Source organism: Zingiber officinale, chromosome 11A (genome assembly GCF_018446385.1).
Source record: "Zingiber officinale cultivar Zhangliang chromosome 11A, Zo_v1.1, whole genome shotgun sequence".
Classification (NCBI taxonomy): domain Eukaryota; kingdom Viridiplantae; phylum Streptophyta; class Magnoliopsida; order Zingiberales; family Zingiberaceae; genus Zingiber; species Zingiber officinale.
The window spans coordinates 38,114,538-38,138,901 of record NC_056006.1 but is presented as its reverse complement, the minus strand read 5'-3'; the positions used below and the strand labels follow the sequence as shown (position 1 = coordinate 38,138,901).

At 39.4% G+C, this 24,364-nt stretch overlaps 1 protein-coding gene across 1 annotated transcript; it reads left to right on the top strand.

The window, feature by feature from the left end:
* The first annotated feature begins 23,286 nt into the window (after window positions 1–23,286).
* LOC122032664 (36.4 kDa proline-rich protein-like) lies at window positions 23,287–24,159 on the top strand. The gene has a single exon (XM_042591982.1). It carries the CDS (start codon window positions 23,394–23,396, stop codon window positions 24,111–24,113), a length of 720 nt encoding a protein of 239 aa, XP_042447916.1. The 5' UTR covers window positions 23,287–23,393; the 3' UTR covers window positions 24,114–24,159.
* The last annotated feature ends 205 nt before the right edge of the window (window positions 24,160–24,364 follow it).

Genomic DNA, 24,364 nt, shown 5'->3' with positions numbered 1-24,364 from the left:
AAACTAACAATTTACCCCTTTGAGACCGAGTTAGGCTACTGGGAAAATAAATATTATATTTCTCTTGATTCTGAGTAGTTCTTTGAGGCCTTGTGTAGTTTTAGAGATATGAACCATGTGTGTGGCTGGTAAGTGCCTATCACCGAAAGCATAAGAAATATAATTTTATGACGACTTGACTAGGCTTAGGGATTGATACTTGATGACAAATTTATGCCACTATTATTCTGAGCACGCAGAACTATGACTTAGGCCATACTCAAATAACTTTTATATCTTGTACACCAATGAAATCATTTGATAGGATTAGACAAACTTGTTAAAGATTTTGATGCACTATTTAACCACATGAGTTTAGATGCAATTTTTTCTTAAGGACAAGCAAAGATTTAAGTATGGGTTGTGATATGTATAGATTATACACTCTTTACTTATTTTGATTGATAGGACATATTTTTAGAGCAAACATGAAGAAAAAAGTCTTAAAACATGAAGTTAGAGGAATGAGCATGCTCACATGAAACATAAATGAAGGAAAAGGCTTTAAAAAAACCTTCCAATTGGAGATGCAATCAAGGAATACACTCTAGCCATGTTTCTTGACACGTGCATGTTCCTAACAAAAGAAATTTGATGGAAAATGAAGCTAAAAGAGAGTCTAGAGTCTCCAAAGTGTCCGACCCGTGTGGAACACACACGACCATGTGAAAACTAAGATTTTCCCATGCCACGGTCATGTGGATTTCACACGGTCGTGTCTAAAAAAGGGCACGACCATGTGAAATTTTCTCTACTGTAGACTAAAAGTAAAATAACCATAATTTTTTTCTTGGTTAGAGTTATGAACTATTATTTATATCAAAATGTAGATGACTTCAAGATATACAACTTTACTAAGACTTCAACTAGAGAAAACCATATCTTTATGGCCTAAAAGACGTTTTCATGAGATACAACCATGAAGGGCAATGCAAGGGTCAAGTCATGGCGGTGTGGAATTCACACGACCATGCCACAATTCCAGAGAAGAAGAAGAGTTAGGCTGTGTGGATCCACACGGCCATGCCACCAGACTAGAGTCCAAGCAGACCTTGGTCGTGTGGATTCACATGGTCGTGTCATGGCCCAAGCAAGGGCCATGTCTAGAGCTATAAAAGGGGGGTTTCTCCCCTTTTCATGAATCTTGGATCCATCTTGGATCTTAGGGAAGGGTTCTCCCCCTTGGGGGAGCCCTAGGCTTCATCCTCATAGATTTTCACCAATCTGTCCACCTCCAAAGCAAGGGAACACTTCCAAGGGTGCTACGCTTCAAGGATAAGCATTCTCTTCTCTCTCTGTCTCTATGTATTGAGTTATAGATACTATATTTATCATCACTTGGTTGTTTCTCTTTTGCTATGGAGTAGATTCTTTAGGATGTGAATGAACTATGTATTTGAATATTTTCCTATGCTATGAAGTGTTTATATTATATTCTATGTGTATTATACCTTGTATGTGTTTAACTAAATGTGTGTGAGGTCAATTCATGTAAACGTGAGGGATTTGCCTCTATATTAAGGTTGCTACTAGACTGCATAACCAGGGGATCTTTAGTGATAGAGGACACCCATACTGTAGGACCGTTAGATTCGATAGAGGGGGGGTGAATATTGATTCGAAAATACAGAGTATAAGCGCAGCGGAAAAAGTAAAATAGACACAATGGTTTTACTTCGTTCGGAGCCTGTGACGACTCGTACTCGAAGGCCCGTACTCCTTGAGTACTTTCGTTGGGCAATTCACTAGCAATTCGGATAATTACAATTTAAGTACAAAAAGATGCTAATGAAAACTGAAAACAAATACCGACAAAAGGGAAAAGAACGGAGCGTAGTGTCGGAGCTTTGTTGGCGTCGCACTGAACGTTGAGCAGCAAGACCAGCAGTAGAAGAGTTCTCAGTTTGATTCATCCTAAAGCTCCTGTCTGGGGCTTCTTTTATATGCTGTTCCAGGTGCCTGGATCCCTTCCGGGCGCCTGGAATGTGACGTAGCTGCACAAACCATGATGCTCCACGTGGCGACGACTCGGCTGGATAGAATTCGCCTTCCGGGTGCCCGGATCCCTTCCGGGTGCCCGGATCCCTTCCGGGCGCCCGGACCTCCGGGCGCCCGGTTCCACTCCGGGCGCCCGGACCACCTTGTTCCAGAAAACTCCCTTTTCCTGCAAAACAAAGTTAGTCCGAGGCAAATGTATATCCTGCAAAACAGATTGTCAGCACAGTTAAGGTTCAACAGATAATTAAAAAGAGTATGACATAGATTCCGTCTTTCCGAGACCGGAATCTAGTCACGATCTCGACTTAGATATCCGAAATGGATCTAAGCCGGATCGACGCCTAATGTTCCCTTCCCGGGAACGCGTCCTCACAGTCACTCCCTTCTAGTGACTTACCTTGCTTACCTGCCAGACGTCCGGTCAGCCCGTCGACCCGTCTGGACTTCTCACCAAGCGTCCGGTCAGCCCGTCGACCCGCTTGGACTTCTCGCCAGCTATCCGGTCAGCCCGTCGACCTAGCTGGACTTCTCGCCAAGCGTCCGGTCAGCCCGTCGACCCTCTTGGACTTCTCGCCAGCTATCCGGTCAGCCCGTTGACCTAGCTGGACTTCGTGCCAGACATCCGGTCAGCCCGTCGACCTGTCTGGACTTTTCCTGCACACTTGATCAAAGTGCAATTTTTAACACCAAGTTAAAAAAATAGTCAAGTTGACTTGGGGGAGACAAGTAGTTTTGAAAAGTATAAATTTAAAGTTAATCAAGTTTAACTCTCAAGCGTGTGGAAATTTTCAAAATAGGTTTTTCAAATTTTTATCTACTTTTCAAAAAGGTAAGTTTTTCAACTTTGATTTTTCAAACCAAAAACAAATTAAGTAATTTTTCAAGAAAAAAAAAATTTTGTCAAAAATTAATTTTTAAGGCTAATTTGATAAGAACTAAATTTTGAAATAGTTAACTTTTCAAATCAGGTTTGAAAATCAGGTGGGATTAAACTTTCACATTTTTCAAATATTTAACTTTTTGTAAATCAATGTTCAAACATATGTTAGGTTTTTAAAAAACATTTTTCAAACACACAAAATTTGAGTTAATTCTCCCCCTGAACTTGATACTTAACTCTAACCAGCTGTCTAACCAATTAGGTACTAACTAACTATCAGAAGATAGTAGCTTTCACTTGGTTAGTCAGATTAAGTTAATTATAACCAGTCAGTGTTTGACTTGACTGATGAACTTTAAGCTGATTAATATCTGAATTGTATTTAACGTCCAGACTTATGCTGATGCACTGGAATAAGCATCTTAAGTCTAGACAGTTGGCCTATGCATCTCACCCCTTTCTATGTTTATCAAACACAAGCAAGGTAAACCTAAGGTGTTGGTGAGATGCTCAAGAACTAGACCTATGGGTACATGCTTTCTAAGGATTCAAAACTAGTCTAAGGCCAAAACTGTTTTTGAAAGTCTAAAAATGGAAAGTTTGAAAACAAACAAGTTTAGCCTATAAGTTGGTAAAATCATTTTTGAAAGTATTTTTGAAAGATCCTAGCCTATTAAGATAGAACATATTCAATGTAAGTTTGAAATGCCACTAGATAAATCCAAAATATTTTACAAGTAGTGTAGCTACAAAAGTAGGTCATCACTAAGGCTACTGAGATGATGAAGGGGGTGGTCCAGATCCCAAGGATCGAAGAAGTGCCATCAGCTCAGTGTGTCGGGTGTCTCCGGCAGCTCGTAACTCGGCAACCTCTCGCCGTATGTCCCGATGAAAATCAGAGTTCTCCTGCTGGAGACTCGCCATAGCTCTCTCTAGTCCGGTCATACGGTCGGCTAGAGTGCGGGGAGCGTGTCGTGGTGCTCGAGCTGGGGGTGGTGGTGGAGCCGGTGCGGCTTCCTTTGGAAATAGTGGTAGCATGAACTCGTCCACCTGTGCGTCTGGATCGGGCTGGTGTTGTGCCCCCCTCCGCCAAGACATAGTCCCGTCATCTCTATCTATATGGATGCCGGCTAGGGAAAAGTTCCGAGCGGCTATAACATCGAACTCGGTCATATGGGCAACGTCTCCCCTAGTGACATCAATGTGCAACGAGGACATATAGGCTGTCAAAATGTGACCAAATGGTATATGGACTCGACTGTCAGTCACAAATCCAGCTGAATAGATGATGGTGGAGAAGATATGTAGGTTGATGTCAATGTCTAACCTATGAATCAGGGCATAAAGTAAGAACGAATGGAATGGGCGCATCACAGCGATGTCCCGAGTAGTCAGTGGTAAAATGCAAAGGACTACAACCCTATAAAGAGCGTAGTCCTGGACTCGAAGTTCTACTGACCTAAACTGTGTCACCGTGGGATCTCTCTCTCCCCCGAAAAAATACGAATAAATCGTATCGAGAGTAATATGTGAGTAGGGATCTTCGAACGGTAGATCCCTCGGAGGATAGCACAAAAAGGAGCAAGTAGATGGACGCAACTCTAAAAACTCTCGGATAGTCATAGGGGAAAATACGATATCAGTGCCTGCTGCCCTAGTGGTATAGGTGAGATCGTCTATTTTTACTAGGTTATTGCAAAATTCGGCACACAGACCTATGTTTATTGGACTGGTACATTCGACAAGGTTCCTTAAGTTATAGTGGCCTATAACCTCTAAAGCAGAGGGACATGACCTTAGAAAGAACGATCTATCTATGCAGGTAGTCCTAATGGTCTTATAAATGGTGGACTCAAACTTAATCCTAAGTTCGTCCTAGGGTCTGTACTAGCATTGGAGGGTCCAGCACCAGTATTTGTTCGTTTCCTACTGTATATAAATAAAAGAATATTCTAAGAAGAAAAAAATTGAGAAGACAAATTCTAATAAGATGTTAGAGAGGGGAAGTATTTTATTTACCGAGGAGCCATCGAAAAATATAGATTTGACGACCTCGGTTGAATCGCAACAGCGTCTTCACCGCAAGAAAATGTTGATTTAGAGTACTTTCGCACTGAGGTTCAAAGTGAACCTTGGCAAAAGTGAGAATTGGTGGGGCAAAGGTTGGGGGCGCCTGCTGCCCCTTATTTATAGGGGACTCCGGGCGCCCGGATTCCTTCCGGGCGCCCGGGGTTGCTAGGGCGGGGCGCCCGGATCCCCTTCCGGGCGCCCCGGAGGGGAATACCAGGGGCGCCCGCCCCTGGTTTTTGACTTTTTTTTTTTTTTTTTTTGGAAATTAGGTTTGGAGTTAAGTTTAAAGGTTGAAATTAAGTTTAAAAATAAAATTTTTGAAATTAAAATTTAGTTTTAGAATTAAAATTGTAAAAATAATTTTTAAATTTAAAATTAAAATTTTGAAATTAATTTAAAAGTTAAAATTAAAAATTGAAATTAATTTTTAAGTTAAAAATTTTGAAAAAAAAAATTTGAAATTAATTTATAAGTTTAAAATTAAAATTTTGAAATTAATTTTTAAGTTTCAAATTAAAATTTTGAAATTAATTTTTTTAGTTAAAATTAAAAATTTTGAAATTAATTTTTAAGTTAAAATTATAATTTTGAAATTAATTTTTTTAAGTTAAAATTAAAAATTTTGAAATTAATTTTTAAGTTAAAATTAAAAATTTTGAAATTAATTTAAGTTTTAAAATTAAAAATTTTGAAATTAATTTTTAAGTTTCAAATTAAAATTTTGAAATTAATTTTTTAAGTTAAAATTAAAAATTTTGAAATTAATTTTTAAGTTAAAATTAAAAATTTTGAAATTAATTTTTAAGTTTAAAATTAAAATTTTGAAAAAAATTTGAAATTAATTTTTAAGTTTAACATTAAAATTTTGAAATTAATTTTTAAGTTAAAATTAAAAATTTTAAAATTAATTTAAGTTTAAAATTAAAAATTTTGAAATTAATTTTTAAGTTTCAAATTAAAATTTTGAAATTAATTTTTTTTAAGTTAAAATTAAAAATTTTGAAATTAATTTTTAAGTTAAAATTAAAAATTTTGAAATTAATTTTTAAGTTTAAAATTAACATTTTGAAATTAATTTTTTAAAAAAAATTGAAATTAAAATTTAAGCCTTATTCATCTTACCCGATCTATATTATCAATCAGGGAATCTTATGATTTTGTGAGATGAAATTGGTTTGATTACAGACTTTTGGTTTAACTTGTGTTAGATTCAGACTTAGCTTTGGTTTCCACAAATAGGCATTCTTCGGATAAACTTCTAAGCTTGGTGAGTCACAAGGACATCATTAGAAGTAACCAACCTTTCGAGGTTTTCCGAATAGTCCTATCCACGGAACTTAGTACTAAATCTTGGTCTAACTGGTTAGGATTCGTTTAAGGGTAGCTTCGGTCAGTTCCACTTGGCCAAATGCACCAGATCGAAGCCATATCTTTCTAGACATGTGATGCTCAAGCTTCCCTAACGTACTATCATCCAAAAATTTCACCAGTACCATGATTCAAGTTAAACTTGGTCTCTTTTTAACTAATCCTAATTACCCTGCCGGGTTAGTTAGTTTTGGAGGTGTCAGCTATTCTGGAGCCTCCCCTGAATTATTGGCCATTAATTTAGATTTTGGTTTTAGGCTTGTGTCGATTCTTTTTATAGTTATAGTTAACTTGGTGATAATTTTGTTGTTTTTTAAACTGTTTAGATTTTAAATTTGATTTTGTATTTCGGTTTGGTTTATTTAATTTTATATAATGTATTTTTTCTTTAGGTATATAATATTGATTAAGTCCTACTTGCGTGGTCAAACACGCTTTCGGAACCCAAGCTAGATTGGTTGACTTGTATTGGGTTATTAATGATTTGAAGGTTTTATTTGAATTCGACTTATATCCTAGTTCGGTTTTATTATAACATGTTTTTTGATTATTTAGGATTAAGTCTAAATTTTTTGATCTTATTGTGAATTTTTCTAACATCTCTTTTAAATTGTTTATTTCATTTTTTAATGATAAATTCTCTTCCTCAAGTGTTAGATCTTGAGTTGGATTCGAATTCTTTGATTGTTCCTTGAGGTTTTGATTTTCCTCAAGAAGTGATTTGTTTTCATTTTCTAATTTAGTTAATTTACTATTTAAATAGGAAATAATTCTAAAAAAAATTTTGTTTAAATTAAAGTATACCTCATTCGGGCCTTCGGAAACGAGTACGGACTCGTGGCTTGTTTCGGGTTCAGACCCGTCTTCATCTTCCGACTCGTTATCTGTTTCGGCTTCACGGGCCATCAGTGCGAGGTGGCTCTGATGTTTCTGCTCTTCTTCCTCCGATTCGTCCGAGGAGTCGTCCCACGTTGCTTTGAGTGCCTTCTTTTTGGTTGGTTTTGGTTTGTCGAACTTTAGTTTTGGACATTCATTCTTGTAATGTCCCTTTTTGTTGCAGCCGTAGCAAGTCACGTTCTTTTGTTCTGAGGGAGAGCTGATCTTTTGAAGATCCTTTTTGCTGAAGCTCCTCTTTCTCCTGGTGAACATTTTTCTTACCAAGTTCACCAGGTGTTCTTCGTCTTCAGAATCTTGATCGGAGTCTTCTTCAAGTTCAGGCTTGCTTTTCTTTTCTTTGGAGGAACCTGCAAATAGTGCTATACCTTTCTCGGCTCCATTAGTTTGTTCGTGTAATTCTAATTCACAAAACAGCTCGTCTAATTTTAAGTTAGAAAGATTCTTAGAAATTTTGTAGGCATCCACTATTGATGCCCACAAACTATTACGTGGAAAAGCGTTTAAAGCGTACCTTATTAAATCTCTGTTCTCCAATTGGTGGCCTATTGCATGAAGTCCGTTGAGGATGTCCTTGATCCTCGCGTGTAGTTGATTCGCTGTTTCTCCTTCCTGCATTTTTATATTAAAAATTTTATTTAGAAGCAGGTCTCATTTTGTTACCTTAGCGTCGCTCGTTCCCTCGTGCAGTTTGATCAGCTTGTCCCATAGCTCTTTAGCGTTTTTGTGTGGACCGACTCTGTTCAGTTCTTCTCTTGTCAATCCGCACTGTAGAGTGTTGATCGCTTTATTTTCTGTTGACGCTTTTTTCTTGAGATCTGCTGTCCAGTCTTCAGGATCCACTAGATTCCCAGCGTTGTCCACTGGAATTTTGTAAGGTTTCGTAATGCTCATCCACTGATCGAAGTCTGTTTTGAGGTAGACCTCCATGCGCTTCTTCCAGTAAGGGAAGTCGTCCCCATTGAAGAGTGGAGGTCGCACTATGCTGAATCCTTCTTTTTGGGACATTCTGTGCACAGGTAAATAACCAAAAAAAATATCCCAAGACTTGGTCTTGGATTAGTAGTGCGGGAAGAGAAAAAATAGAAAAAAATCTAGATTCGTGTTGCACTAATTTAAATTGATTAGTGAAATATTAAGTTAACGAAACACCAGTTTTAAAATTAATTAAAAAAAAACAAAAACAATTGCCTGATTGGTGGTTGCACCAAATCAGAGCGGTACCTGCTCTGATACCACTTGTAGGACCGTTAGATTCGATAGAGGGGGGGTGAATATCGATTCGAAAATACAGAGTATAAGCGCAGCGGAAAAAGTAAAATAGACACAATGGTTTTACTTCGTTCGGAGCCTGTGACGACTCGTACTCGAAGGCCCGTACTCCTTGAGTACTTTCATTGGGCAATTCACTAGCAATTCGGATAATTACAATTTAAGTACAAAAAGATGCTAATGAAAACTGAAAACAAATACCGACAAAAGGGAAAAGAACGGAGCGTAGTGTCGGAGCTTTGTTGGCGTCGCACTGAACGTTGAGCAGCAAGACCAGCAGTAGAAGAGTTCTCAGTTTGATTCATCCTGAAGCTCCTGTCTGGGGCTTCTTTTATATGCTGTTCCAGGCACCTGGATCCCTTCCGGGCGCCTGGAATTTGACGTAGCTGCACAAACCATGATGCACCACGTGGAGACGACTCGGCTGGATAGAATTCGCCTTCCGGGCGCCCGGACCTCCGGGCGCCCGAATACACTCCGGGCGTCCGGACCACCTTGTTCCAGAAAACTCCCTTTTCCTGCAAAACAAAGTTAGTCCGAGGCAAATGTATATCCTGTAAAACAGATTGTCAGCACAGTTAAGGTTCAACAGATAATTAAAAAGAGTATGACTTAGATTCCGTCTTTCCGAGACCGGAATCTAGTCACGATCTCGACTTAGATATCCGAAATGGATCTAAGCCGGATCGACGCCTAATGTTCCCTTCCCGGGAACGCGTCCTCACAGTCACTCCCTTCCAGTGACTTACCTTGCTTACCTGCCAGACGTCCGATCAGCCCGTCGACCCATCTGGACTTCTCGCCAAGCGTCCGGTCAGCCCGTCGACCCGCTTGGACTTCTCGCCAGCTATCCGGTCAGCCCGTCGACCTAGCTGGACTTCTCGCCAAGCGTCCGGTCAGCCCGTCGACCCGCTTGGACTTCTCGCCAGCTATCCGGTCAGCCCGTCGACCTAGCTGGAGTTTGTGCCAGACATCCGGTCAGCCCGTCGACCTGTCTGGACTTTTCCTGCACACTTGATCAAAGTGTCAGACAACAACATAACTAACTTAACCTATTTGTCATTCATCAAAACCTGGGTTAGACCGTTAGTGCTACCCGCACCAACACATACAATTAGACATATTATGCCCTTAGTAACATAGGGAATAATTCTTGTTAGAGAATTCTAATTGAAGTGGATACTCCAGTACTACTGTTAGGGAGTGACTGTGTAATCTAGGAATATATGACTGGGGGGGTCACAGGGATTCCCTCTTAACCGGACTTTTTTTCGTTAGATTTAAAATATTATTGCAAAAAAGAAAAACCCTTACTAGAAGGGGGCAAGCCTGACCTTCTAGTAAACTTTATTACAAAGACTCAAGCTACTTGTCAATAAAAACTACATTACAAACTTTACAAACCTCAAACTCAACCCTCAAAAATTCATAACCCAACACCAAGATACCAACTCAAAGCACCATCCTTCCAACAAGCAAGAACCATTTACACATTACCGAAATAGATCAACTCTCCATAAGATACACAAGAAAAACTGATACTCCACAAAGAGCCCAGCAACACCCATTTCAAATTGTACCATTCAATAATGTACCACAGAAACATATGCTCCACTAGAGCTTACACATAAATTTCTAGAATCAACACCTTTTGCAGCAAAATATGAAACCTCCAAATCAGCACCATATTTGGAAACAAGCATGCAGTAAATCCCCCTTCAAACAATGAGCCCAAGAACTCCACACATTCACACCTCCAATTCATACACATAAAATTAGCCAACAACACCAGATAACTCAATAATACCCTACCTCCATACCATAAACCTTCGAGTTCCACAGCAACCACAAAAACATAAAGAAAGATTATCAGAGCATGAAAGCAACCAGACTTCCTAGGTACCTCTCTACTTAATGGTGTTAGAGCTTGGGTAGACTCTCCGATGCAACCTACGCTGGGGCCATGCTAGACTTTCTCCACACATGAGTGTAAGCCTTTCTCCACACATTTTTAATAAAGACTTATAACACTAAGGGAATAAATCTTTGAAATCCTTTTGATTCAAAGTAATGTCTTCTTCTAAACCATTCTGAATTTCATCATCTACAAACTTTTGTTTATTTTTCTCATCATTTTCTTTTTCATTGTCCTCAAATGCACTTGATGAGAAAGTCAATAGATTTTGCTTTGATCAATCATTAAGATTTGATGTTATATGATAGATTATTTCATATGCTTCATCCAAACTTTTCTTCATAAAAGATCCTCTAGATGCCAAATCTAACTGACTCTTATTTTGGAAAGAAAGCCCAATATAGAATAAGTGTACAATTAACCATCTCTTGATACCATGATGCGGACATGAATATAGAAGAGATGAATATCTTTCCCAAGCTTGATGTAATTCCTCTCCGACAAGTTGCCTAAATTGCATAATCTAATTTCTCAAACGTATGATCTTTCGTGGAGGAAAATATTTGTTCAGAAATCTCAACTCTAACTCATCACAAGTTCTGATACTTCGAGGTTTCATGGTATTAAACCACCTCTTTGCAGCACCATTAAGACTGAAAGGGAAAACCATTAGTCGTATAGTATCAAATGGAACCCCCTCATATTTTAATATATTACAATATCTATGGAATTCCATGAGATGTGAATACGGATTCTCCGACTCAAATCCCCCAAACTGATCCTGCTGAATTTTTGAAATAAAAGATAGTCTAAGCATAAAATTTCTTGCTTGAATCTCTGGTTGAACAATGGGCCATAATTCTTGGACAGACTTTGTAGCTCCATAATCTTTCAATGGTCTAAATACTATATTTGAGTGCTCTTGTTTTTCTAGATGTCTTTACGAGGTTTTTTTCTATGAAAGGTTCTATCAATTTCCGGATCAAAAGGTAACAAATCTCCGCAAAGTTATATCTTCTCATACAAAGAACAAGATCACAAGTTTTTTTTTCTTCAAAATTTTCTCTTTACTTGAAAGACAAACTAAACTGAAATGCTACAAATATAAAATGCAGAATTCGAATTGCAATAAGAAAAATTATAGAAAAAGTAATAAGAAATGTAAGGTAAGATTTTGAAAATAGAATTTCTAAGACTAGTTACAACTATGTAATAGAAAAGAAAAGAAAAGAAAAGAAAAGAAAAGTTTTATCTAACTCAAATGATTATCTCTAATGTTATAGACGTAGTTCCTGGCAACGGTGCCAAAAACTTGTTACGCAACCGTAAGTGCACGGTTTCATCGTCAGTAATAAAAGATCATCGATCTCACAGGGACTGGCGATAAACACAAGAGATGTCTCACGTAGAATTAGTTAAACAATTAACAAGGTAAGGAATGTACAAAGTAAGCAACTAGAAATAGAAATAGGGAAGTAAATGAAGTATTTGGTTTTGTGAGTGTTCTAGAAATTTGATTTCTTTGTGATATTCGTTGATGCATCATGGTTCTCCAATTCATATCCTCAATTGACATGCATTTGTAGGAAGTTGCCGATTTTCTCCTGCAGAAGACAACCGGCAAGGGACTTTAATCTACACCTCTAGCAATTAAATAGTTATGATTCCTATGAAGTCCATTAGTGAGACAGCCTGTCACCAACGACCCTCGATCATACAACATAGAGGAACTAAGCGTATTCAACTATCCCACCTCCTTATAGAGACTAGCTTCACTTTTCAATGTGACCTCCTAGACGTCCGTTAGTGGGGCAGCTTGTCACTGACACCCCTTAATCATACGATTTAGGGGATCCCTCTACGAGATCCACAAGCATCACAAACAGTCAATCAAATATGATAATTAGGTCCAAACATAAGAATCCACACAATTTCAAATAGATACAAAACACACCAACATCATTAGATAGGAAATTGGCATATCCATGAGATCCAACATCAAATCACACCACAAATTCTCCCTTAGTCCTATAACAATGAATCTACTCCATAATACAAAGATAGAGATCCGAAGATAAAGAGATCACAAACATTTCAATCCCAATCGAGAAAAGAGAATAGAAATACTTATCTAGAGACGATGAGTGATCTTCGAAACCAATCCTTAACTTTTGGAGTCGATACGGAGATGGAAATGGATTTGGAAAGCCAGATCAAGGCTAGAGAAGATGAAGAGGAAGAACCTTGATCTCCCCAAAGTCAAATCCTTAGCTTTTGGAGTCCAATGTCAAATCACACCACAATCCCAAACTTGATCTCCCCAAAGGGAGAGCCTTCTTCCCTTTGAAAGAGGAAGAACACCCTTATATAGAGTAGGGCATGGGCACCACACGGCCCGTACCACGGCCATATGGCCTTCACACGACCTCACACGTTCTGCACTAGGCCAGGGTCACACAGTCGTGTGGCCTTCACACAATCGTGTACTGCTTTATATCTGGATGGCTTACACGGCAGTGTGACTCACACGACCTAGGAAATCATGCACGGTCGTGTGACACACATGACTTGGGCTTGCCTTCACTCTAGAAATGTTGCACGGTTGTGTAGATCTACACGACCGTGTTTTGGATACACTGTAGGGTGACAATGTCGTGTGGATGCACATGGCCATATCATGCTCCTCCTCTGGTGAAGCTACATGGGCTATCTGCACCACACGGCCAAAGTCATTTTCCTTCTTGCTTCTTTGGCATGATCGTGTGGCTCACATGGCCAGTGCTGTCTTCCTTCGCTTGTTTCCTGGATCGACCACAAATATTATTTCCTCTCCAAATTTGTCTCCTGTAAATAGAAAATACACAAGAGCATATCTCTAAACAAAGAAGAGTAATTATGCTAAAAGTAAGACAAAGAGTATGAAAGTACATAGACAAAGAATACGTAAAATATGTGAATATGAGTCAAAACATGCTAAGTAACTGTATATAATCTACGCATATTAGCGTTCAACTTGGTAAAGGCTGAACGAAGCATAACGCTCACATAGGGTCGACCAATTGTAAGCTTGATAGAATATAACAATTCTAAGATTTTATGATGAAAAAGAGAAATAGGGCGCTTGGTCAGTTAATAGTTGGTCAGACTTAAGAAGAATTCGGTCTGGAAAAGCCCAACCGAACGTAAGGCTTCCTATGGGTGCTCAACCGGGCAAAGCTCGGGTGGGCCTAAAGGCAATTAGCCTTATAAAACTCTTAACATACGTTCAGTTGGGTAAAGACTGAACAGACATAAGGTTCTCTGTGAACACCCAGCCGAGCAAAGTCCAGACGGACCCAGAGATATTTAACCTTATGTATATAATTCTCAATACGCATTCAGCCGGGTAAAGGCTGGACGACTATAAGGTTCTCTATAAATTCCTAGCCGAGTAAAGTTTGGATGGACCCAGAGATACTTAACCTTATATATAGTTCTCAAGACGTTCAGGTAATGGATGAACGGGCATAAGGTTCTCTGTGAACATTCGACCGGGCAAAGCCCGTGCAGACTTAATAATATTTCATCTCATAAAACTCTTTATACATACACTATCGTTCGGATGAGGATAGATTGAATATATGGCTCTCTATATATGCTTTATTATATGACTCCTCAAGTAAACTTATGACATAATAAGGCTATTATATTAGTTTTTGAACAAGTTCTTGCAGTATTTAATGTATGGTTAAGCATATTGATACAATAATAAGTAGTGAGACCGACTTGGTGGAACGACTGAGATGCATTCAACAGACAAATAGCAAACAACATTTTGACAGCCTATCATAATTGTCAAGAAATATTCCCTTGAAATCTCCTGTGAAAACTAATTGGTTTCCCATTAATGAGTCAATTATACAACATTCTCCTTCAACAATTTCAGTAATGTTGCAGAGCATAAATGATAAAAGAGGTACATCTGTAGGTAAAAAAAAAATCCTTGAAACTATCATAAAACACCCAGGTTGTACTTTCTTCCACTACCTAACAAACTCTAACAAACCGGGAACCACCTCACAATCAGCAGAGATTATGTGAGGTGGTATAAAAAGGGAAATTTTCTCCGTTGGCAAGGTACGTAAACATTTGCATCTAAAAATCCTACCTTCTTGCACTTTGGCTAATGTTCTTCTTCCACTTTCAAGAGAAAAGACTGACTTGAGCGTCGGAGGGCCTAGCTAGGGAATCCCACCCCGGTCTTAGGTCACTAATGCTTTGTTGGCTCGTCAGACTATGCGTAGAATTGTTGAGGAGTTTCCTTTATATCTCGAGAAACTCATTTTTCTTTGATCATCAGAACCAGCGCACCATCTCATAGCCTTCAGACAGGATCAATATACATTAAGTATGCACACTCAAATAGTGAATTTCTATTTATCCAATAAATAGTATATACTATAAGGTGATTACCTTAAAACATCTTTTAAATATAACATCCCATAGAATAAAAAGTCATGTTAAGGTGTCAATTAAAGTCAAGATATGATAAATGTCGATCCTAACACCCCTTTTGGCTTAATCCCATGCCCAACACCAACCCTCAGTCTAATCTCTCTATCTCGACACTTCCCTTGGCATGGAACCAAATCGTGGCATTCCCTCTTAGTCTCAGCAACAAACTCCCTCTCAGTCTCGGCCATAGACTCCCTTTTCAGTCTCGACTGTAGACTCCTCAATCTTGGCTACAGACTTCCTTTTTAATCTCTACTATATTGTCCTCTCAATCTTAACAACCTACAGATTTCCTTTTTAATCTCGACTATATTGTCCTCTCAGTCTTAACAATAGACTCCCTTTCAGTCTCAGCTATAGACTCTCTCTCAGTCTCGAGGACAGACTTTCTATCAGTCTCAACTATGGACTTCCTTTCAATCTCGGCTATAGACTCCCTCTCAGTCTCAAAGACAGACTCCCTCTCAATCCCCGTTGTCGTAGTTGTCATCATCCCCGTCTCAGACCCATTTGTTGACGCTCTCTCTCTACATTTAATCCCGACAACATCTCAATTTCGATCTCAAATCCTAATTTTGTTTATACTCAAATCCACTCCGCATTGACGATAACTTTTTCATCCTCAAGATAGGTCTTGGTCGTCCACAGGTTTTCTAACATTAGCTACAAATATTCTTGGACGTGTGTCGCACTGAAAATGGGTGAGCGATTACAAGGTTGGCAGATCTGGTCTCCCAAATGCCTCCCTATGAACACGTGACACTATATGAGCGAAGCGGTAGCTAATGACTATTGAATCTAGTCCCTTCATTGGCTTCCACAATAATGATATTTCAGATATTGTGGAGATGCTCTCCGAAGAACCATATAAGCACTCTTGAAGGCAATGACAAAGGATCCCCTAACTTCTCAAACCCCAAGACCAGGTTCTACCCTTTGTTTGCATATCACCTCAAGCCAACCCTGATTGAGCATCAAAGTGACCCCAAGATCCATCCTACGGTCAGTTTAACTCTCTTTTAGAGTACATTTCAAGCTTACTCATCTCAATCATCAGCAATCTCCAGAGAAAGCGAGAGTCAAGGAGTTTGTTGATTGGTGGCTTAACTATCCATGGAATTTGGCTAGAACACTAGCTTTATTAATTCATTTGGATTGCATGATTAATTATCTTAGGTGGTTTATATCCCACTCCATTCAGTGTTTTGTTGGCTTGTCCATTACTTTAGTTGCTCGGTCCTTCCTACCTTCTATATAGCTCAACCCTATAGGAGCAATCAACCTAGTTTTGATCATGATTTTGATGTGTATGTCAAAGAGTTTAAGTTAAGCTTTCATATTAGTTTGATATGTGTTTGAATCATGCAGGACTTGGTGAAACACACATGAGGAACTCATCTATGACTCGGGTTCTTGAGATCAGTGAAGGATGGTGCATTCGAGGACCGTTGGACGAGGAGCAACGGAGTGGAGCCGAGGAAAGGAGACTTCAAGGCAACGTGAAGGATGCATGGAGAGGAGCCACGGGCTCGAGTGCATCTAAGGGATGAAGGCCAAGGAAGAAGGCTGCAAGGGTGACTCCGGAGAGGATGAGTGTGAGTGTGTAACCAGGACCAATCGTCTGATGGAAGTTGCAGTCAACCGGTCCAGTCGACTGAGCGACTAGTCTAGTCGACTAAGAGAGAAAAAAAGCATTCTATTCACTCAGCCAACAATTACTAGTTAACTGATAATTTTACTAGTCGATTAGAAAGTGATCGTTGGTGACTGTTGGTAGAATCTTAGATTTTGAAAAGTAGGCGTTGGCTACGTCCAACGGTAGCACCAGTCGACTGATGGTTTTGCCAGTCGACTGGTGCGTAGGAAATGAGTTGATGTGTGATCAACTCTTTCCTCTCTATATATATAGGATGCTTGGGGTATTGAAGGAGGTTATTGATCTTATTGAAATATTCCTAGTCTTTGCCTCCAAGCTTCCAAAGCCTACACTCTTCTTCTAACACATAATTCCCAATCTTGTAAAGAATAAGAGCTTTTTTATGAGAGGTTTTTCTCCACCGAGAAGGAGCTCATTTAGTCGGAGATTGTTGGGGACTAATCCACCAAAAGATTAAGGGTTTGTCCACCTCAGGAACAAGCTGTGGAGTATGAGCAAGCAATCTCCGAACCACATAAAAGGAAATGTGTTAGCATTTGTATTCTTATTTCTTTCATTGTCTTAGTATTTGTATTTCCACTTGCGCAACTAAAGTTTGTAGAGAAGCAAAAGATTTGTGTGTGACTTAGCTATTCAACTCCCCTTCTAGCTGACCATCAATCACCAACAAGTGATATCAGAGAAAGAATGCCCTTCAACGAACTAATCGCCAAGAAGAGCAATATCATCAAAATGGTAGGCTCACACATCCAACCACTTAAATTCGAAGGAGAATTCTCTTGGTCGAAAAAGAGAATCGAGGTATTTTTTGATACCGATTTTGATATCATGCTAACAATGGAAAATGATTACGAGATACCTAGGGATGAAAACAACATGATAATCAACAAAGTAAGATGGGCCAAGAAGCAAAGGGAAGAGCATTTAGTAAACTCAAAGGCCTTACATCATCTACTAAATGCTCTTCCCCAATAAGAAGTTACAAGGATTGGAAACCACTCAAGCGCCAAGGAATTATGGGAAAAGTTAGTAGAACTTCATCATGGGACATCGGAAGTGAAATTAGTAAGGAGGTACCTTCTCCAAACTTAACTCAACAATATCAAACTCTAAAAAGGAGAAAGCATAGCAATACTTCATGCTAGAATTAAAGAAATTTTAAATAGACTAACAAGTGTAGATGAGAAACTTTCCAACCGAGATATTATGATGAAAGTCATCAATGCTTTCCCAAGAACTATAACTTGGAGCTCAATTGTAGATTCATTCTACATTTCAAAAGACTTAGAGAAATCTTCTCTAGATTCTTCTCAGCAATGGAGCTCCATGAAACTAGAGTTGAAGGCTTGGATGCAGAAGCATATAGATCAAGAGGATTATCCATTGTGGCAAACAAGAGATAGGGTAAAAAGAAGAAGTCTTCATCCCTACCATCATCCAACTCCAAAGAATCAAGAGCCTTAATGGATAGTAATCAAAAGGCATATATGGTAAGAAAAATGAGAAGAGCATTTAAACATTTTTCAACTAACAAATTTCATGGTAGGAGAAGTTCAAGGGGTAAAAATAGGACAAGAAACATCATTTGCTATAATTGCTAAGAAGAAGGACATATGAGGAATACATGTCCTCTCCTAAAGAAGAAAGAAGAGAAGAAGAGGGAAGAAAAGAAGAAGATAAAAGAAAGAAGAAAGTCAAAAATATAAAGGTTATCATCGGAAGAAGAACACCATGTATCCCATTTTGCCCTAATGGGCATTGATGACCTTGCCTCCACTTCATTCAAAAATGAAGAAGGGAAGAGCTCAAGTGAAGATGAAGAGGGGAGCTCAAGTGAAGGGGGAGGAAAATTTTTCGATTTGGACTTCTAGGTAAGTGAGATATACAATCTTCCTACTCGTGTCTTAATTAAAATTATTTCAAGTACAAATGAAGATTTTTTTAAGGCTAAAAGGAAAAAAATAAATCTTTGAAAAATGATATTAGTGTTCTAGAGGCAAAATTAGAATCCATGTCTTCTAACTTAAATAATTCCTCTAGTATGCATGCTTCTTCTAGAAGAAGAAAATAAGGAACTAAGGGAAAAGGTAGCGTACCTTAGTAAAGCCCTTAAAAATTCACAATTGGCTCCAATACCTTAAGCATGATCATTGAGAACCAAAGGGCAAGTTTCAACAAAAAGGGTTCAAGTTATAAGGAATCCAATAATGAAAAGTCTTACCTTTGCCTAATTGCTAGAGGCAACCCAAGACAAAGACAATAGATAGAAAATGAATTTCCAAGGAGTATTTGGTCAACCCAATTAGAAAGAATTTCTATTAGGTGCCAAAATCAATCCTTAAGGGTTAAAGGATTGTTGGGATAGTTAATCATAAAAGATTTAATTCAAATCCTTTGTAAATAGTTGACTTGAGACTTAAAGGGGAACACTTAGCCTTGGATATAAATTTATGATAAAACGGATTAAGTAGAGGTTACCTTCATTCCCTCTAAGAATGACTTGCATTATAATTTTACAATGTGAGATGATAGAATGATACTTATAATTCATTCACTTGTGCTTATGGCATTTTGATGGGTTATGAAATGTATCAAATTTTTAATGATTATAGACCAACTATGGGGAAAGCAAATGTTTAATTAATGGGCATCTTGCCCATAGGTTATAGTTGGACATTTTAAATGTTTTGAAAATAATTTGATCCTGTCCGAGAGTCGAGATGACGGGTGCTATGGATGTTGCACTCCTATTAACCGCGCATGGACCTCCGATAAAACTAGCCTGCAAGCACAAAAATGTCAGTGGCAAGCCAAGGAGTGGTTCCCCAACGATGGCCCTCCGACGCTCAAGTCAGTTCTCCGGTAAAAGCAGCAAGCAAGAAAAGCAAAGAAACGAAAGTGGCAGCGTAACTGTAGCTACAGTAGAATGAGCATACCTCCATCAAAGCCCCTGGGGTCCTTATATAGGGCTCCCAGGAGACACGTGCATGCTTCCCAAGATGTGCACGCTCCCCAAAGCATACCTTGAAAGGATGTGTTAGAAAAGCATGCTCGACGCCATACCTCAACAGCCTGAGCATATCCCTGACGTGACAGTGAAAGCTTCCACCATATGATTCTCTGTTTGACCATGCCACCAGTCATGCTGCCTGTCGGCGACACTAGTTCCTAGGAAGATATTCCCAGCTGCTCCCTTTGTCTGTTACTGGTTTGAGTGGGAGAGTGCCGAGCGGGAAAGTCGCTCAGCCGATCTGTGTCTGCCATATGGCTACTCTTCATGGGGGGCCGAGTGGGAGAGCCGCTCGGCTAACCGCCGATGTCCTGGCCCTGCCGTCTCTAGGGCCGAGCGAGAAGGCCGCTCGGCTACTATTTGACAGATCTGACCCCGGTTGCCGAACGAGTGGGTCGTGTCTCCGTGTTGTAGGATTCGGGACCTGGTGAGAGTCCGAACGGGACGGCCGCTCGGCACACGCTTCGGCGATGAACTTCTCTGAGCATCGGAAGCTCGGTACCTGGCCGAGCTATTGTGATGTTGGTCTGGCAATTCCTTGATCCGACCGGATGAGTAGGGCGTCCGCTCGAACGATGATCCAAGAACGTTGACTACCTCGATCCTGACCTTCCATGTGGCCATGACATTCTCCTGGGCGGGCCCCACCTTACCACAGGATCATAATTTTATGTTTTATTTATAGTGGTATAGTTATTTTAAAACATATGAATGCAAAACTAGGTTTCAAATTGATACACAATTGAATGTTTTCAAGGTTTTTGAGTTTTTGTCAAAACTTCAAAAATATATTAAATTTCCATAAAAAATATATATTTTTCCTAGTTAGAGGACATTAAAGGAAATATGTTTTCAAAATTTCATGATTTTTTAAATTTTATGGATTTTTTTATGTATTTCTGAAATTGGTTTCAAAAGACTGAAATTCGGATTGGCTCTGTGCCAGTCGACTGCAATTTTGTAGTCAACTAGTAGCTATTTTTCAGTACTTTCAAAAGTTGGGTTTGGTTAATTTAGTCTAAATTTAATGCTATGGTATACATCCTTTTGATGGTGCCAAAGGGGGAGAATTGGGAAGGCTTCAATTAGAAACTTGTATTTCTCCCAATTTGTATAAAAACTTGAAAATTAAATTAATAGAGCAGGCTTGGATTTATGTTTCAATGTTTACATTTTTCCTTCAATTTTCAAGTATTATTTATGTCTAACTTAAACATATTGCCACACATCAAAAGGGGGAAGATTGTAGAAGCAATCGACCTAGTTTTGATCATGATTTTGATATGTGTGTCAAAAATTTTAAGTTAGGCTTTTATATTGGCTTGATATGTGTATGAATCACACAAGACTTGGTGAAAACACATGAGAAGTTCATCCTATGGCTCGGGTCCTTGAGATTGATGAAAGATGGTGCATCCGAGAGACCACCGGACGAGGAGCCGAGGAAAGCAGACTTCAAGGCAACGCGAATGATGCATGGAGAGGAGCCGCAGGCTCGAGTGCATCTAAGGGACGAAGGCCAAGGACGAAGGTCGAGGAAGAAGACTTCAAGGGTGACTCCGAAAAGGATGAGTGTGAGTGTGTAACTGAGACCAGTCGACTGACGAATGTTGTATTTGATTGATCCAGTCGACTAAGCAGTAGACTAGGAGAGAACAGAAAGATTTTGTTCGCTCAGCTAGTAGTGACCAGTCGACTGGTACTTTTACCAGTCGACTGGAAAGTGACGGTTGCTGACTGTTGGCAGAATTGCGGATTCTGAGAAGTAGCTATTGGCTACATTTAACGGTAACACCAGTCGACTGATGATTTTTCCAATTGACTAGTCCACAGGAAATGAGTTAATGTGTAATCTACTCTTTTCTCTCTATATATAGAAAGCTTGGGGCATTGATGGAGGTTACTAATCTTATTGAAATACTCCTAGTCTTTGCCTTCAAGCTTCCAAAGCCTACACTCTTCTTCCCACATCTAATTCCCAATCTTGTAAAGAAGAGTTTCTTTGTGGGAGGTTTTGCTCCACCGAGAAGGAGCTTATTTAGCCGGAGATTACTAGGGACTAATCCACCGAAGAATTAAGGGTTCATCCATCTCAAGGACAAGCTGCGGAGTAGGAGCAAGCAATCTCTGAACCACGTAAAAGAAAATGTGTTAGCGTTTGCATTCTTATCGCTTTCATTATCTTAGTATTTGTATTTTGGCTTGCACAACTAACGCTTGTAGAGAAGCAAAAGATTTGTGGATGACCTAACTATTCAACCCCCCTTTTAGTCGACCATCGATCACCAACAGACTCATCCTCAATGTTGGGTTCACTAATGAATCCTCTTTAACTCCTGATTTTGTTCAGGTAAATTCTGAATTAGGTAACAGACAGACTGTCGTCGAGGAGATATTATTTTGGTTATCTTTAGAGTCCTTCATTTAGTTTTGAGACGTGCCTTCTTTCCTCCTGGAGCAGAAACTGAAACCCAATCTCCCTTTTCTTTTACCTGCTTCCCAATCTAAACCTTTTAACCATGATACCATCAACTTGCTTCTCAAAAAGCAACTAAGCTGGTTGTCCATTTATGCGCGCCAAGGACCACAAATCAGGCCACTGCACTCTCGATAGAAGCTAATTCTAACTTCACATTAAACTCCATGAACAATTCAAACACGGCATGCATGATTTCCACCTTGAATCACGCATCATTTATTTGTTTTCATCTTAACTATGTGCCTTCCAAGTACACACAACGGAAGACAGTATATACTAACTCATATCTGACCGATAGAGATAAAATAGAATTATTAAAATTGACCTGATCAAATTATCAAATTAAATCAAATTAATATTTAGATTATTCTAATAATTCTATTATAATTATTCTCAGAATTATTCTTAGAATAATTCTTTTATTTATTAATTAGTTAATTAATTAGATATTTTTTAAAAATTATATATTATATTATTTTAAGATAAATATCAATGAACAATAAATTTTATTATACTCTCATATTATTTCTTACTCTTTCCTTATTCCTCTTCTTACTTTCTCATATTATTTCTTACTCTCTCTTTATTCCTCGTCTTACTTCTTACACCATGTTCCTTGCGATGAACCAGCTAAGAGTGCATATATTATTAGCTGGAAGAACTCTCGCTGTAATTGAGAATTCCAAGAAATAATATTATTATTCTTCATACAACTTGATGCAAAACAACAAAAGCCCCATTAGTGCCTAAATGAAGCTTCACCCGCCGAAGATGGTACAAAATATAGAGACAAAGAAGGTTGACAACAATAGAAAAGAACAAATAACAGAGACCAGCCATCCATGTGTAACACAGAAAATTTATGCTTTTTTGTGAATAAGTACTGGCTTGATGTCGGCACTAACCAACAGAGCGAATGAAGTGCTTGGAGATTGATATTTCTCTCGCTAGTCATTTGGCTTAAGGAATGATATGATCTGATTAATCATCCTTTTGGTCCCCCTCAAAGAGATCCGACGACAAATTCAAAGATTGCATGCATTACTGCAAATTCAAAGATCGCATGCATCACTGATTAATTATCCTTCAGAAAATATAGTTAGTTAATCATTTTATTATGGTCCGTGGAGAAATGTAGATACATTCCATGATTTAGAGGCTGATAAGTCAAAGAAATTTGGAAGGGATGCGGTGGTGGGCTCTTCGGCAGCTGCACTGGCAAAGAAGAAGTGAAGAAATTGAGCTCATTTAACTTCTATATAAAGCGTATTACTCCACTCTTCTTCAGTGCACTGAACCTTATAGCTGCTCATCACCATGAGGAAACCTGCTTCAGTCGGTGCTTTGTTGGTGCTCATAAACCTCGCAACACTTTTGCTTCCTTCCCTTGCTTGCCCTTACTGCCCTACTCCAACTTCTCCTCCTCCGCCACCGCCAGCTACCACACCGTGCCCTCCACCGCCTCCAAAGAGCACACCTGCCCCTCCTCCTCCAAAGAAGAGCCCGAGCCCTCCGCCACCGCCGCATAAGAAACCAACGTCACCGCCACCACCGAAGGCAACTCCAAGCCCTCCTCTGCCATCAATATCGCCGCCACCACCACCCAAGGCAACTCCAAGCCCTCCTCATCCATCAGTATCACTGTCACCGCCACCACCGAAGGCAACTCCAAGCCCTCCTCTGCCATCAATATCACCGCCACCGCCGCCAAAGGCCACGCTAAGCCCTCCGCCGCCTAGCGCCGTGCCGTGCCCCCCTCCACCTCCGCTGACGTCATCATGCCCCATCGACACCCTGAAGCTCGACGCGTGCGTTGACTTGATCGGGGGACTGGTCCATGTCATCATCGGCGGGAACGTGAGGAGCGAATGTTGCCCGGTGCTGGAAGGGGTTGCCGACCTCGATGCAGCACTGTGCCTCTGCACCACCATCAAGGCCAAGGCCTTGGGCATCACCCTGCTGCTCCCCATCGCGCTTGAGGTGCTGGCAGATTGCGGCAAGCACGTCCCCTCCGATTTCCAATGTCCGGCATATTAAATGAATAATTATGAATTAATAAACTGAAACCTAATTATGTGTTGAACTCTGCTATTTCATATTTATATTTTCAACGATCAATATTAATAATTCATAATTAATAATAGAATAAGTATTTAGGTTTTCAACGATCAATATCAATATTATATAATAGAGAAACACTGGTGACTGCTAGATTTATGATTATAATAATTATTGTAGAATAATTTTGTCCTAGTGAGATCCGTGCGTGACACATGTTGATTTTGTTC

Bases quoted from the DNA above. Each gene is read 5' to 3' on its own strand.
- LOC122032664 (XM_042591982.1), top strand. From the start codon at position 23,394: ATGAGGAAACCTGCTTCAGTCGGTGCTTTGTTGGTGCTCATAAACCTC.